Below are 15,825 nucleotides of genomic sequence, written 5' to 3'. Positions count from 1 at the left end.
AGGAATAGATTCTGGACCAGGTACAGATAATAAAGATAGGTCATAGGCACATTATGAGTGGTCATTTAGGAATATACAATGCAGAAGCTCAAATTACACAGGATTTTACCTCTCTGGTATTAAAAAAGACAAAGAGAACTATTATGTAGCTTAACCAGTACATCAAAGGAGAGAACCAAATCAGAATTTAGGAATCAATTTGATATAGCTTTCTCATTTGAGATGTTCCATTTCAACCATTAATAATAGACATTGTGGATCCACTTATGAAACTGAGTATGGATCATCACCATATACTGGTAATTACTGGTTATAGAATACCATTTACTGAGACAGCCTACAATGAAAGAAGAGGAAGAGCTCACCTTAGAAAAAGTAAGAACAGCACTAAGGAAAATGAACTTAAGGAAAGTAACAGTCACTAATGAGGTCACAGCAGATATGATCAAGATGTTGGATGAGATAGGGAAGAAATGGCTCATGAGGGTGCTCATAACAGTATGGAGAAAAAAGGCACTCTGCACGAAAGTGCCGGAGTAGGTCATTGATAAATGAATACTGAAAGAAGTAGAAAGTAAGATGTGAGATGAGCTGTTTGGATTCAGATCGAGATACAACACAACTAACCTGATATTTATCTATGTAAGACTGTGAGTGTGTGAAACTGTCACATGTTGATTCTTATGTAGTATGTATCACAAACCAGCATTGGCATCAACTCCTTTTTTCCATTTTGTACACGGATTCAGGGGGTCACATCAATGGTGACCATCACCTACAGCCAATGCTCATACAGCTGAGTGGCTATATTGATTACTTAAGCAATTTAACACACTAGGGTACATGAGTAGTAGAGAGGTTAAACAAACAAATAAATCCAGCATCAAAATAAGTAACAGTAAAGCAGAAGCAATTAACAGAAATGTTCTTGAAAAAAATGGTAACATTCTGACTTTTTTTCTGACGTGGTCACCCCTGTGTACATGCTTTAATTGAAGTTTGAAGGGGAGGTAGACTTCACAACACAAAGATAAAGTCATTTTTGAAAACTGTTCAGTTTATCAGAGGTAGTGCATCAGGTCTAAATACACACACACACACACACACACACACACACGTATACACATATACGTACACATACACACAAATGATATACAGCCTCACATTACTGAAAATATTAATTTAGGAGAACTAACACAGTACCATCTTCTCTGTTTCTTGTACTGCACTGTTCACTGTGCTGAACTTAGAAGATATGTTCTTTTGCGGAGCTCTATATGAAAATATGTATTTATGTATGACCTGAACAGAGATTTGAGCTACACAGACTGTACATAGATAATATATAGCTAGTAATTATTTAAAATGGAATAATTTGTAATTAATGACTAAACCTAGAAAACAAGAACACCCAAAGAGGGAATTTGCTACCATTGCCTCCACCACTTACACTTAAGTGAAGGGCAGCAGGGCAGGAAGCATGATGTGGGTAGAAAGAAGCAGGACTGGAGTAGCACAGAAATCAAGGTTAAGGACTGGGGTGCCAAATCAGATATCCAAATGTACAGTTAGGGGATGGACTGCTTAGAAATAAACATCATGCTGCTTTTACCACTGGATCTGTAGATTTTGCATGCCTCAATATGGCATATTTATATAAGGCAAACAACACAGCACAGGAAATCACACTTTGGGAGTTTAAATAATTCAGTGACTTAGGTGGTCATGATGACTTATCACTGACATACTGTTCGAGTACATAAAGTTTGTTCTACAAGAGATGGACAGTTGTACAGTATAATCATTACATACTGTTAGATGTTCTGGCTAGCTATATAAACCACATGGAATGTGTTCTATAAATGGAGAAGGGGTATACAGAACACCCCATACACTGCTGAGATAAGATAGAATGTTGGCACCGGACATTAATCCCAGGTAATATTGTGCATCATATGAGATCTTGACTGATGAACTACGTATGAAGATAGTGGATATCAAACCTTGACCAAGGGGAGAGAGAAAGAGAGAAAGAAATTCTGGAAAAAATGACTGGTAACAGCAAAGATATGATGGAAGGCATTCTTTCATTTTATGGTATTACGCATATATGGGTATAGTTTCACATTTTCTACGCAGATGAGGGAGGTGCAGCAATCATTATAAGGTAAGCTAAAACGACTGAGATCAGTGATCTCTGTCAGCATGTTTGTGTGAATCTTGGTAAAGGAAGAGAAGGAAAGCATTTCTGCTGTTATGCAACGCTAGTTAACTAGTGCATGTGGGAGAGTGTGAGGAGTGTTTCCATAGGACATCATGCTGCGCAAGTGTGTTTATACTGCAAGAAGATATGCAAGCCCAGTATGCATATACATTACAAGATGTTGTCTTTCAACAATGTTCCATATGAATTATATATGGCCAGTTGTAACACATATTTAAACAAATCTTGTTACCCTACTTATACCTGCCGCACAGTTATACTGAGAACAGGGTAGGCATAGTTCTATGAAACATGAATCATCATGTCATCCATTGTAGCTGACAGGCAATTTACTGGAGTATTAATTGGGAGATGGATCCTTATTACAAAGCATGGGAATATTTACTTATACCTTCCCTTTGCCAAACTTAAGTATATAATTGGTATTAGCCACCTATAGGTGACAGTATTTGTAGTACTCATAAAACTGTTTACTGTGTTTCCGCAAGACTTAACTAATGTTTACTCTGATGTAACTAGGGTCTGCTGAAAGGGGGCTTGTGCTCCAGGTCAGTTACTTGTCCCTTACTTGCAAAACTTAAATAAAACAAAACAGCCGATGAGTAGCTTATGTGAATTGTGAGGAGTTCACATATTCAGTACTTTATCACTTTTTAATTTCTCCAAATCTTTTGGGTTTCTAATACCATGATGGGAATGGACCCCATTCCTACGCCAAAGTATGACTGAAATTCATAAAATTGTTAGCATTTCAATGTTTGATTTCAACCAGAAGTCGTCTTCGCAGCACTGGCATTGTGCCCAGTAATGACTTCTTCTGCAGTTCATACAGAGTTACATGTATCAGTAACATATCTAAATACAATTGTAGATTTTTTTTGTACAAGACCCATTGAACCTACCACTATTGGAACTGTCTGGGTATCTTTCTTCCATATTTCTCTTGTTTCTGCCTGCAGATCTTGATATTTTATGACTTTGTGTCTTTCTGTATGCAAGTCACTGTAGTCACTGGGTGTACTGATTTCAATGATGTCAATGTTCAGTACTACCTTTGTCTTCTTTTCATGGACCACTACATCTGGTTTTGTCGCATCTATCTTTTGAACTGTTGGTAATGGGTGATCCTATGTGATGTAGACTTCATCATTTTCTATGAAGCTTTGTGGCTCATGTTTCCAGTGTTTTTCAGCTACTTCAATCCCCAGTGCAACAGTCTTGCGGCATTATTATGACTTTCAGCATACAGTCCTTCTGACATTTGTATGTCACAACCAGCAACAAGGTGTGCAACTGTTTCCAATTCTGTTTTACAAAACCTACATTTGTCTGTTTCTCCCACATGTTCAATGGACTTTTTAAACCAATGTGTACTTAGTCTACTATCTTGGGCAGCCACCTTTCATCTTCTGGTTTGACTTTGCCTCTCCTTAACCATTCCTGTATTTGGTCCTGATCAACATGAGATTGCTCTAGGAGATTTCTGTACTTGAAATTATATTTATGCATTTTCCACATTTCTTGCCTTCTCATCTGATCCTTCACCTTATATTTTTTCTTTTGTTTCTTGGCACATTCAGTTGCTGCCTGATTTTTATCTACTTCTGGTTTGATTTCCATTCACACTTGATGCTGATATGTTTCTGATAGACTAAGATGGGAAGTCATCTTAGATTTATTCTCCTCCTGTTTCAAAACTTGCACTGTGTTCGGGTCTTGTGAGGGCAGCAGATATGTGTGCAATCCCATGACTGCAGATCTATACATATAATCAATCTGAAGTAGACCCATACCTCCTTCGGAACATAGATTCATAGATTCATAGATTCATAGATTAGTATTAGGCTAACTGCCCTTGTGAGCCATTTTAAGCCTAGCCAATTATCCCTTGTGAGATTCAAACCCTGTATCTTGTGTTTGTAAGGCAAACATCTTAACCATTAGGCCACCCTCCCAACAGGGAATATATAATCTTGGTAGGCACTGATGTTTATAAATCATTTGATGAGCATGAAGCATTCTTCTTGTTTTCCTGTCTAACCTATCCCAACACCTTTTGGGGCCAGTCAATCATTCTAAAACTGTAAGTTAGGACAGCAAACTGGTTTATAGCTTAAACATTGTTCCTAGATGTCAATGCTGTTTTTAGGAATACTTTAAGTCTTCTAAAATATTCCTTACTGAGTTTTATTCACATTTGTTCATGTTTTATTGTTGATCCTTTATCAATTTTCAAATATTATACACTCCCTTTTGCTCAAGTTCTTTTATATCGCATTCTTGTCCCAAACTGATGTTTTCTTGGTGCTGTAGCTTTCCTGCTTTAAAGGTTGCTTTTGCACATTTATCAAGACCAAATGACATTCTTATGTCATCTGATAAGCTATATGGTTTTAAATCATTAGCAAAGAGAAGATGAGAAGTCTTTACACTTTTTTGCTTTCTGGGAGCCAAATTATAACCATAACCTAATCTGTTAAGCAGACAGCTTAATGGGTTAAGGGCAAGGCAAAAGGGTAATGGTAACAGAGAGTCACCCTGGAATATCCCCCTTTGGATTTTTATACCTGGAATAATCATTTTTCCTTTATCGTGGATTAACTGCAAAGTGGCTTGCCACTGTTTTATGGTTGCTGAGATGTAGTTTGTCAGTGTAGAGTGTATCTTATACATTTTTAATCACGCTTTTATCCTTGAATGTGGAATACTTTCTAATATTTTTTGTAGTCGCTGGTGTGAGAGGCATAATGATATAATGATGAGGGTGAGGTCTGTGGTATAGGATATAAATTATATGAAATGTTACTCTTATGCTACAAGCAATGCTTGCACAATGATAAACTTTGCAGGATAATTATTAAGCATTCTAATTCTGCACTCCTCAACAGCCACATACTGCAGTACATTAAATCAAGGGGAAGGGGGGTTGCAATGTGTTGTGAACACTCCAGCTGCAACATTACTGTTTTCAAGCAGAATTGTGTTGCCAACTGTTTGCTTTAATTTGCTGTATATGTTTCATCAATGTACCACATGGTTGGCATGCAATGTAGAACAAAAATAGCAAGTATGGAAAGAATAACTCATCCCTTTTAGAAATACATACAAATCAATTTACGTCTGTCCATATGTCACAATACTGACTGTTGCTATATTGTACTTAATATGCATGCTAACTGGTCTGCTAAACTATTATAAAGTACTACATCTACTCTAATCATCTAGCTTTGTTTTCATTTATAAGGTATATTACTCATCCATGCATTCATTTCATAGTCCAATGACAGCCAGCACTGTGGCGTAGAAGGAACAAGCCTTGACTATGGCCCAGGTGACCTAATTTCAATTAGCTGCTTGGACATCTGACACACTGCCAGGAAGCAAAATCTTTGCCCATCCTGCAGGGCACATGCATTGGCACAAAAATCAGCCTGAGTTCTCTGACATAAGCTGGGGTGCCAAGGAGTGTGTGGGGGTGGCTTAATGAAATCAGCTCCTTGTGCAAATGAGGAACAGAGAATTGCATTCACCCATTGCACATCTCACACAGGCTGTTTTGGGTATACATAGGGAGCAGGATGTTAGATACAAACTCTCTCAACAGCAGTGTGATGCAGGTATGAGATGTCCTAATCTCCTCAGCAGCTCTGAACTGTACTGGTGTAAGTCTGGGGTGAGCAGAAGGTGTATGAGGAGTGGCACCAAGATCCACCAATATTCAGTTGTGGGAATAAAAATAGAATTTAAAAAATACACACACACACACACACACACACACACACACACACACACACACACACACACACACACACACACACACACACACACACACACACACACACACACACAGATAAATTAGAGAGATTACAGCCTGATCATTCTTAATAGGTGGTCTGTTTGGATTGCTATACTGCATACTGTGAAATGTCACACACACACACACGCACACACACACACACACACACACACAGACACACACACACACACACACACACACACACACACACACACACACACACACACACACACACACACACACACACACACACACACTTGTGTGTGCGTGTGTAGCATGGAGGATAGTGACCCTGAATTAAGGTTTGCTGCCATCTACCACTTGAACCACTTGTTTACATTTTGATTAAAATCTGTATAAAAAAGTGGATTGGTCACTGATAAAAACTTGTGTGAAAACACCTTCCATCTTAGTGCACCGCATAAAATATCTCATTAATTCTTCATGACGGCTCAGCTGGATACTGCTTTACAGAATTTTTTTGTGCAAATACAACCCTTAAGTACTGAAGTTCATGACTGTATAATTTTAATACTAGTGAAGCATTAAGTGCATGTGTGACAGCAGCAAAACATAATACATACCGTCAACATACAACGTTCCCTGAAACCCTTTTCTCTGATGCCATATGGAAATCAGAAAATTAATACGCAGAGATATTCAGCAGCAAAATGTTGTCAACAGCAATTATAAGCAAACCTCGAGCAAGCCACTATGCAAGACGTTTATTTATTTAAACACAAGTTATGAGATACTACAGAATACAGTAACGAATTGGTTATAGTTCTCCACGTATAAACATTTACATATTTCAGTCAAGGGAAATTATAAATGGGATGTAGACCAGAAAACAGGAAATGATGTGTATTTCATGTAAACAACTTGCAAAGCTGTAGATAAATTGTAGTGACAGTTCTTGTAAAATGTTAAATTTGTCCAGTAAAGCATCAGAAATAAATACGGGGACATATGCACAAGCTCACTTGTGCTGCTTTCTATGTGAGTAACAGGTTATAGACAAAGTAGCATCATTGCATTAGTTATGATCATATTTGCACTGCCATGGTTAATTTGTTATGCAAATCATTTTAAGCTGCATCAAGTTAAGAAACTGAAACACAGTTCAGAGGTAATTTGGCATATTAGATTTCACTTACCTTAGGGTATGGATAACGCTTTCCTTTAGGATATACAGCACCAGTAAAATGTGTAATGTCCATGTTTGGTACAAGAGAATCATTAATCATAAGAAACGCCAATCGTTCACCATCTGGAGACCACCAGTGAGTAACATGGGAGTGTAACAATTCCTCTATGGCCAGGAAAATAGTTCCAATTAAAAAAATGCAAAGATGTTCAGATGCATTTAATTGTTTGAAATAGAAAAAAAATAGATCATTTAGATCCTAGCTACTTTAGACTGAAAAGTATATTAACAGGAATATTGCTAAAGCTTTATTTTTAATCTTCATTATCTCTACAAAGGTTACAATTTAGACAATATTATGTATTTTATACAGAAAGCTGACAAGTGCATAGCAGTTGAAAAAAATGTAATACTTTATTTTTGTATATCAGTTAATTCAGGAGGCAATTTCATTCAGGTCATACAAATATAGAGTTTATTTTAATCTGCAAGAAAAATATGCACTGACTTGTCTTTTTTGCCTTACAGAAGCACCAGACATTCCACTGTTTTTTTATACCTTACTTTTCAGTTCATTTGGCATAGTTCTGTTATGCGCTACCATGAAACTCAGTTCCAGTTTGTTATAGCACCTCTGATCTAGCTTTGACCTGCTTATTCAGATTCTTTTATTCTCAGCCTCTCCTCCCTGATATCTGAAGCTGTTAAATTGCTTCAGTATTCTCCCTTCTATGTCAAATTTCAGCTTTTTTCTGATTTGTCTCATTTGCTGCCAGGACAGCTCTCTTGTCTTTACTAGGTTTCAGATCATGTAGCCCTCAGTTTTGATTTCCATTTCTCTACCATTTTCTGCATTTACTATTCAGAGTCTGCATGCAGTGACATTTCAACTGCATCCAGCAGCTTTGTTGATCTGTTAACTTGGACTTGCTTGATATTATAGCCCATCACTAGTATGAAAAGCAGTGGGCTCAGAGATGAATCCTAACACACATACACACTCCACCTTGCAGTACAGCTTTTGTTGAATTGTCTTTATTCAGAAAGTGCTAAAGTTCTCCTTCCATCTGCATTTTATATTCCTTGCATTTGTGAGCAGATGGCTGTTGGTATCCATTATGAGTGGTGTCTAATGACTGTCTACTGCTGGCATCCATTATGAGTGGTGTCTAATGACTATCTACTGCTGGCATCCATTATGAGTGGTGTCTAATGACTATCTACTGCTGGCATCCATTATGAGTGGTGTCTAATGACTATCTACTGCTGGCATCCATTATGAGTGGTGTCTAATGACTATCTACTGCTGGCATCCATTATGAGTGGTGTCTAATGACTATCTACTGCTGGCATCCATTATGAGTGGGGTCTAATGCAGTGGCGGCTGGTGACTTCAAATCAAAGGAGGGCTGCAGGAGACAGCTGAATGGGTGGGGTCAAGGGAATGGGGTGTGGCAAACTAGAAAGGGGAGGAGCTATGTTCAAAACTACAAAAACTAACTTTAATTAAATACGCTGCCCTGGGTGGCAAACCATCATTATGAGAGTCCAATCAAGACAAAAATAAGTGTAGAAGAATAAAAATATTTCAATGCATTGGCTGCATGACACCTTACTTATTATCTAGATGGAAACAAAAGGTTGTGAGGCATGAAAAAATAAATTACTTTTTAAATACATTACTGGAATGCCAGTCAAAATCAAGTATAAGAAAAACCAGAAATACTTAACTCAAACCACTTCTCCTTGCACTGCAGTTCTAATTATAATTTATATTCAGCTTTATTAAAGTACCAAGTAACATGCTGAAAGTAGGCATCTCTGTGATGCCCCCACTTGTAAAAATGCTTCTTATCCAAAAAAGACCTGCTGCCTGACAACTATCTACTTGTTTCATGGGGAAAACATGATCAAAGTAAAAAATGAAAAGCAAACAAGAAACAAGCTCAAGATACATTGCTTAAAGGAATACTGTACAGGTTATGGGCCACACATGATTGGTATTCTGTTTAGTTTACGGGTAAAGTCTGTAGCGATGACTGGAAGTCTCCAACAAGTGTAATGAGCTTTTTAAAATAATGGAATTGTGTCATTTAATACCCAAGGCTTATACATTATCTAGTCAAGTATTCTCTGCATGGCAACAACAGAAAGGCTTCCAATGTTGGTAATTCTTTAACAGTATGCTTATTAAAGCTTACTTGCATCTTACGATCTCAGACAAGTTTACCTTATGGTCATTAAAGCATTGCTAGTTAAACACAGAGTAACAGGAACTTTGAGTAATAAGCATAAATCTGAGTAATAAGCATAAATCAACAGTACAAAAATATGACGGAAACCGGACCGTTCTGCAAAATCAAGGACAGATGAAAAGCCACTGTAGTACTTGTGTCTACCTTGGATGGGGGGACACACTGCACATTTACACTGCATAACTACTCCTTGCCTTGCTTGGACACATCCAGAGTCACTACATGGGGGAGTGGGGTGCAACAAGTATGTCACAATTTGAAATGTCTCTGGCTGACTGTGATGGCCCTGACACATTTGTCATACCTCTCAACCTCAGAGCAAGAAATCTGGACAAAGCCATACACAGAAGTGGGACAAAGGCCCAAAAATAAGGACAATTTTAAATATTGCTCTAATAAACTTAGAAAGATAATAGAATAGGTCTTGCATTAGTATGAATTTTCTGAAGGGTATAAAATCTGAAACTCAAATGTCTGCCATTTTCTAACTTCAGTCTTTAGTGATTTGTCACTAATTTGCCAAAAAACACAATTTTATGAAAAATGGACCAAAAATGTGATGCAAAAATATAAAATAGCCACACAATACAGTTGGGAACCTGTCAAAGAAGGGACACTTTAATACTAGTACTGCTAACTTGAGCAGCTGACAAAATAAAAGAATCTGCATGCATTTCAAGTAATCTATAACTTTGATTATTACAGTTATTTCTTAATTGTAAACCCTCCATGTTTTCTTCCAAAATTGCTATTTTGCGGAGGGATTATTAGGGGGAAGAGCAACATTTTGAGCCAAAATCGGGGACAGTTGAGAGGTTGACTATGCCTAATTCTATAAAGCAATTTATTTGCATGTACCTCTCAACCTGTTAATGCAGTAAATCTGAACAAGGCCAAATATACTGGGGGAATATAAACAGTACTAAAAATTGCTCTTGTATAAATTGAGACAGTTGATAAACAGCTCTTACTTTAACATGCATTTTTCTGAAGGTTATGAAGTCTGAAACTCAGTGTATCATTATTTAGTGACTTAATTCCTAAATGATTTGCCAGAAAACTATAAATTTTATGAAGAACAAACCAAAAATAAGAAGCAAAAATCTATTCATTCTTTGAAAATGTGGACAGTTGGGAGGTCTAGTTCAGCTGGGCCTGTCTGAGTTTGCTGCCCTTCCCCCCTGACAAAATCATGGTTGAATGGAGCCTCTGCAGCCATTCCAATGAACCATTACTTGGCTCTTTCACTCCATTTACCATAAACACTAATGTGCATACTGCTTTACTTCTATGATGAGTTGGACTTCATTTGAAAGTTTTATTTTGTATTTTACAGCACAAACACTAAGTCATCTGCTAAATAAAGCAATGCAGTCTCACAATGAAAACTTAGCATTAAAACTTCTCTGCCCTTGAAACTCACATTCATTGAAACAGCATTGAAACCCACATTCAAAGAAAATACATTTTGCCCGTGGCAGATAAAGATTAATTTTGGGCTGTTTTCAAATCATAGGCCCCTTGCATATGAAACATACATGTGCTCTTTGATACACCTTCCTCATTGTACTAAATTATATTCCTTGTACAATACAGTACAGTTGTTACAGGGCATTTTAAATTTGTTTTGAACATTTTTCCAGTAAGCAATGAAACAAAACACATGCACCCATAATGGCAAAACTGCCCAGTTCAGAACATTTATCATAAAAGTCTACTCAGACATCCAAAGTCCACCATTATTAGTAAATATGCACAATTCTACAGTCCACCATTATTAGTAAATATGCACAATTCTACAGACCACCATTATCAGTAAATATGCACAATTCTACAGTCCATTATCAGTAAATATGCACAATTCTACAGTCCATTATCAGTAAATATGCACAATCTCTGAAGAAGTAAAAGTCATCTAAATAATTCCACATTAAAAAAATCTGTAACTAATGAAGAGGTTGCTGCTAGCAAACACCTTTATATTTCATGGTTTCATCGAAAAATAAAGTGTCTGTTTCCCCTCAGGAATAAATTGCCTATATTACATTAAAAAATGATAAGCTAGTAATATTGCAAGAGGAAATGGATGGCAAACTGATAAGACTCATAGTTAGTATCTTCACCAAGGAGAACATTCTCAGTACGGCAGCATCCACCCCTTGTGGGAGTAGAACCCACAGCCTTCTGCATCAAAAGCAAGTACACAACCTGTTGTGCTATTAACAAGGCAAACCAACTTCACTTAAGCAACACTAAACTTCTGTTCCCCTGCAGCGCTCAGCTCCTTGTAAAATCTACTCAATACTCAACTGCATCTCAACTTCGCAGCACAAGAAAACTGGAAAAAGCCAAAATGTATTGGAGGGGGTCAAAAGCCCAAAAACCAGGGACACGTTAAACATTGCTTGTATAATCTTGGAAAGTTGCTAGAATAAAATGCTGTGTTACCACCATACATTTTACTGCCAAGGTCCCTGAGCAAAACAGTCAGAGCAACATACCACTACACCAAATCAGCTGCTTTGTAAAAGAGAGGAAGACTGAAACTTAAATGGCTATCATTTAGTGAATTCAGTTCTCACCATAGCTGTCAACCTCTTAGTACAAAACACCTGGACAAACCCAGTAATGAGGGAATACAGCCCTCAAACATATTCAGTGAATTCAGTTCTTGCCATAGCTGTCAACCTTAGCACAAAAAACCTGGACGAAACCAATAATGGGGGAATACAGTCCCAAAAATAGGGACACATTTCAAATATTCATCTTATAAACTTAGAAAATTGCTAGAATAAAAGGTTGTGTTACGGTTGTGTTACTATGTATTTTCTGAAGAACATGAAGTCTGAAATTCAAATGCCTGTCAATTTTACTGCTGACAGAACAAAAACAATTTTCAACAGAGACCCAGGGATTAATACTGCAGACACGCCTTTGTAAAATGACGGGGCACCAGAGCAAATCCACACAAACACAGGGAGAAGATGCAGACTCCACACAGAAGGCACCCCAGCCAAGAATCAAACCAGAAAACCTATAGCTGTAAGGCAACAATACTACCATGGCACCATCAAGTATGCAAGGAATTAAACATTCCGAAACCTGAAGTCTGAAATTCAAATGCCTGTCAATTTTATTTAACATTTGTTAATCAGGACAGTCTGACTTGGAACAAAAAAAATTTTTCAGCAGAGGCCCAGGGAGAAATAATGCAAACATGTCTTTGTAACATGGGAGGACACAAAAGCAAACCCACACAAACACAGGGAGAAGATGCAGACCCCACAAAGAAGGCACCCTAGCCAAGAATCAAACCTCAGAACCTGCAGCTGTGAGGCAACAATGCTACCACTCCACCATCAAATATCAAGCATTGCAACATTTACAAACCACAGATATTATGAGGAACAGATCAGATCAAATATGAGGCAAAAATCTGCAATTTTTTTTACAAATGGTGGTGGGTAGGGAATTCAGGTCTTTAACACCTGCATACAAGGTACAGGGTTCAAGCCTGATGTATTCCCTACCACACACACACACACACACACACACACACACACACACACACACACACACACACACCTGTAGTAGCAAACCACAAAAACTAAATATACTGCACTGGGTGCCAAACCGTCATTATGAGAGTCCAATCAAGACAAAATGAAGTGTAGAAGAATAAAAATATTGCAATGCATTGGCTGCATGACAGCTTAATATCTAGATGGAAGCAAAAAAGGTTGTGAGGCATGAAAAAATAAATTACTTATTTTTTTAAATACATTAATGGAATGCCAGTCAAAATCAAGTATAAGAAAAACAAGCAGCACTCAACTCAAACCACTTATTGCACTGCAGTTCTAATTATAATATATATTCAGCTTTATTAAAGTAACAAGTAACATGCTAAAAGTAGAAATCTCTGATGCCCCCATTTGTAAAAATGTTCCTTATCCAAAAAAAGACCTGCTGCCTGACATCTACTTGTTTCATGGGGAAAACATGATCAAAGTAAAAAATGAAAAGCAAACAAGAAATAAGCTCAAGATACATTGCTTAAAAGGATTACTGTACAGGTTATGGACTATGCGATTGGCATTCGGTTTACGGGTAAAGCCTGCAGAGATGACTGGAAGTCTCCAAGTGTAATGAGACTCTTAATGTAATTCTGTCCTTTATTACAAATACTGGCATATGCATTTCAATACCCAAGGCTTATACATTATCTAGTTAAGTATTCTCTACATGGCTACAGAAAGGCTTTCAATGTTGGAAATTCTTTAACAGTATGCTTATTAAAGCTTACTTGCATCTTGCAATCTCAGCCAAGCTTACCTGATGGTCATTAAAGTATTGCTACTTAAACACAGAGCAACAGGCACTTTGAGTAATAAGCATAAATCAACAGTACAAAAATATGACAGAAACCAGACCATTCTGTAAAAATCAAGGACAGATGAAAAGCCACTCTAGTACTTGTGTCTACCTTGGATGGGTGGGATTCTCTGCACATTTACACTGCATAACTACTCCTTGCCTTGCTTCGACACATCCAGAGTCACTACACGAGGGAGTGGGGTGCAACAAGTATGTCACAGTTTGAAATGTCTCTGGCTGACTTGTGATGGCCCTGACACATTTGTCATACCTCTCAACCTCAGAGCAAGAAATCTGGACAAAGCCATACAAAGAAATGGGACAGAGGCCCAAAAATAAGGACAATTTTTTTAAATATTGCTCTTATAAACTTAGAAAGCTAATAGAGGTCTTGCATTAGTATGAATTTTCTGAATGGTATGAAATCTGAAACTCAAATGTCTGTCATTATTTTCTAACTTCAGTCTTTAATTATTTGTCACTAATTTGCCAAAAAACACAATTTTATGAAAAATGGACCAAAAATGTGATGTAAAAATATAAAATAGCAACACAATACAGCTGGGAACCTGTCAAAGAAGGGACACTTTAATATTAGTACTGCTAACTTGATCAGCTGACAAAATAAAATAATCTACATACATTTCTGAAATAAAAGTAATCTGATTATTAGTTATTTCTTAATTATAAATCCTCCATGTTTTCTTCCAAAATTGCTATTTTGCGGAGGGATCATTAGGGGAAGTGCAACATTTTGAGCCAAAATCAGGGACAGTTGAGAGGTTTGGCTATGCCTAATTCTATAAAGCAATTTATTTGCATGTACCTCTCAACCTGTTAATGAAATAAATCTGGACAAAGCCAAATATATTGGGGGAACATATAAACAGTACTAAAAATTGCTCTTGTATAAACTGGGACAGTTGATAGAACAGGTCTTACTTTAGCATGCATTTTTCTGAAGGTTATAAAGTCTGAAACTAGTGTGTCATTATTTAGTGACTTAATTCCAAAATGATTTGCCAGAAAACCACAAATTTTATGAGGAACAAACCAAAAACAAGAAGCAAAAAATCTATCCATTCTTTGAATATCTGGACAGTTGGGAGGTATAGTTCAGAAGCAAAAAATCTATTAATTCTTTGAAAATCTGGACAGTTGGGAGGTATAGTTCAGCTGGGGCTGTATAAGTTTGCCGCCCTTCCCCCTCACAAAACCATGGTCGAATGGAGCCTCCCCCTGCAGCCATTCCAATGATCCATTACTTTGCTATTTCACTCCATTTACCATAAACACTAATGTGCATACTGATTTACTTCTATGATGATTTGAACTTCATTTGAAAGTTTTACTTTGCATTTTACAGCACAAACACTAAGACATCTGCTAAACAAACTTGGCATTAAAACTTCTCTGCCCTTGAAACTCACATTCATTGAAACAACATTAAAACCCACATTCAAAGAAAATACATTTTACCCGTGGCAGATAAAAAATAATTCTGGGCTGTTTTCAAATCATAGGCCCCTTGCATATGAAACATACATGTGCTCTTTGATACACCTTCCTATTGCTTTGAACATTTTTCCAGTAAACAATGAAACAAAACTGCCCAAGTCAGAACATTTCCATCATAAAAGTCTACTCAAACTTCTAAAGTCCACTATTATCAGTAAATATACACAATTCTACAGTCCACCATTATCAGTAAATATGCACAATCTCTGAAGTAGTAAAAAAGTAATCTAAATAACTCCACGTTAAATAAATCTGTAAAGAAGAGGTTGCTGCTAGCAATCACCTTTATATTTCATGGCTTCATCGAAAAATAAAGTGTCTGATGGCCCTGAGGAATAAATTGTCTAAATTACATTAAAAATAAGCTAGTAATATTGCAATAGGAAATGGATGGAAAACTGATAACAGGCTCATAGTTAGTATCTTAACTTTCAGTACGGCAGCATTCACCCCTTATGGGAGTAGAACCAACAACCTGTTGTGCTATTAGCAATGTGAGCCAACTTAG

At 37.1% G+C, this 15,825-nt stretch overlaps 1 protein-coding gene across 1 annotated transcript in view; it reads right to left on the bottom strand.

The window, feature by feature from the left end:
* DPP10 (dipeptidyl peptidase like 10) overlaps nt 1-15,825 on the bottom strand; it is a 3,628,631-nt gene that overhangs the window by 1,427,826 nt on the left and 2,184,980 nt on the right. Inside the window, exon 9 of the mRNA XM_044074976.1 lies at nt 7,178-7,332. Coding sequence (XP_043930911.1) covers nt 7,178-7,332 — 155 coding nt within the window. The remainder of the gene's footprint in view (nt 1-7,177; nt 7,333-15,825) is intronic.

Source organism: Protopterus annectens, chromosome 6.part0 (assembly GCF_019279795.1).
Source record: "Protopterus annectens isolate FY-2018-M chromosome 6.part0, PAN1.0, whole genome shotgun sequence".
NCBI classification, from domain to species: Eukaryota; Metazoa; Chordata; order Ceratodontiformes; family Protopteridae; genus Protopterus; species Protopterus annectens.
Note: the sequence above shows the minus strand (reverse complement) of the source record. Positions and strands in the feature narration are given on the sequence as shown.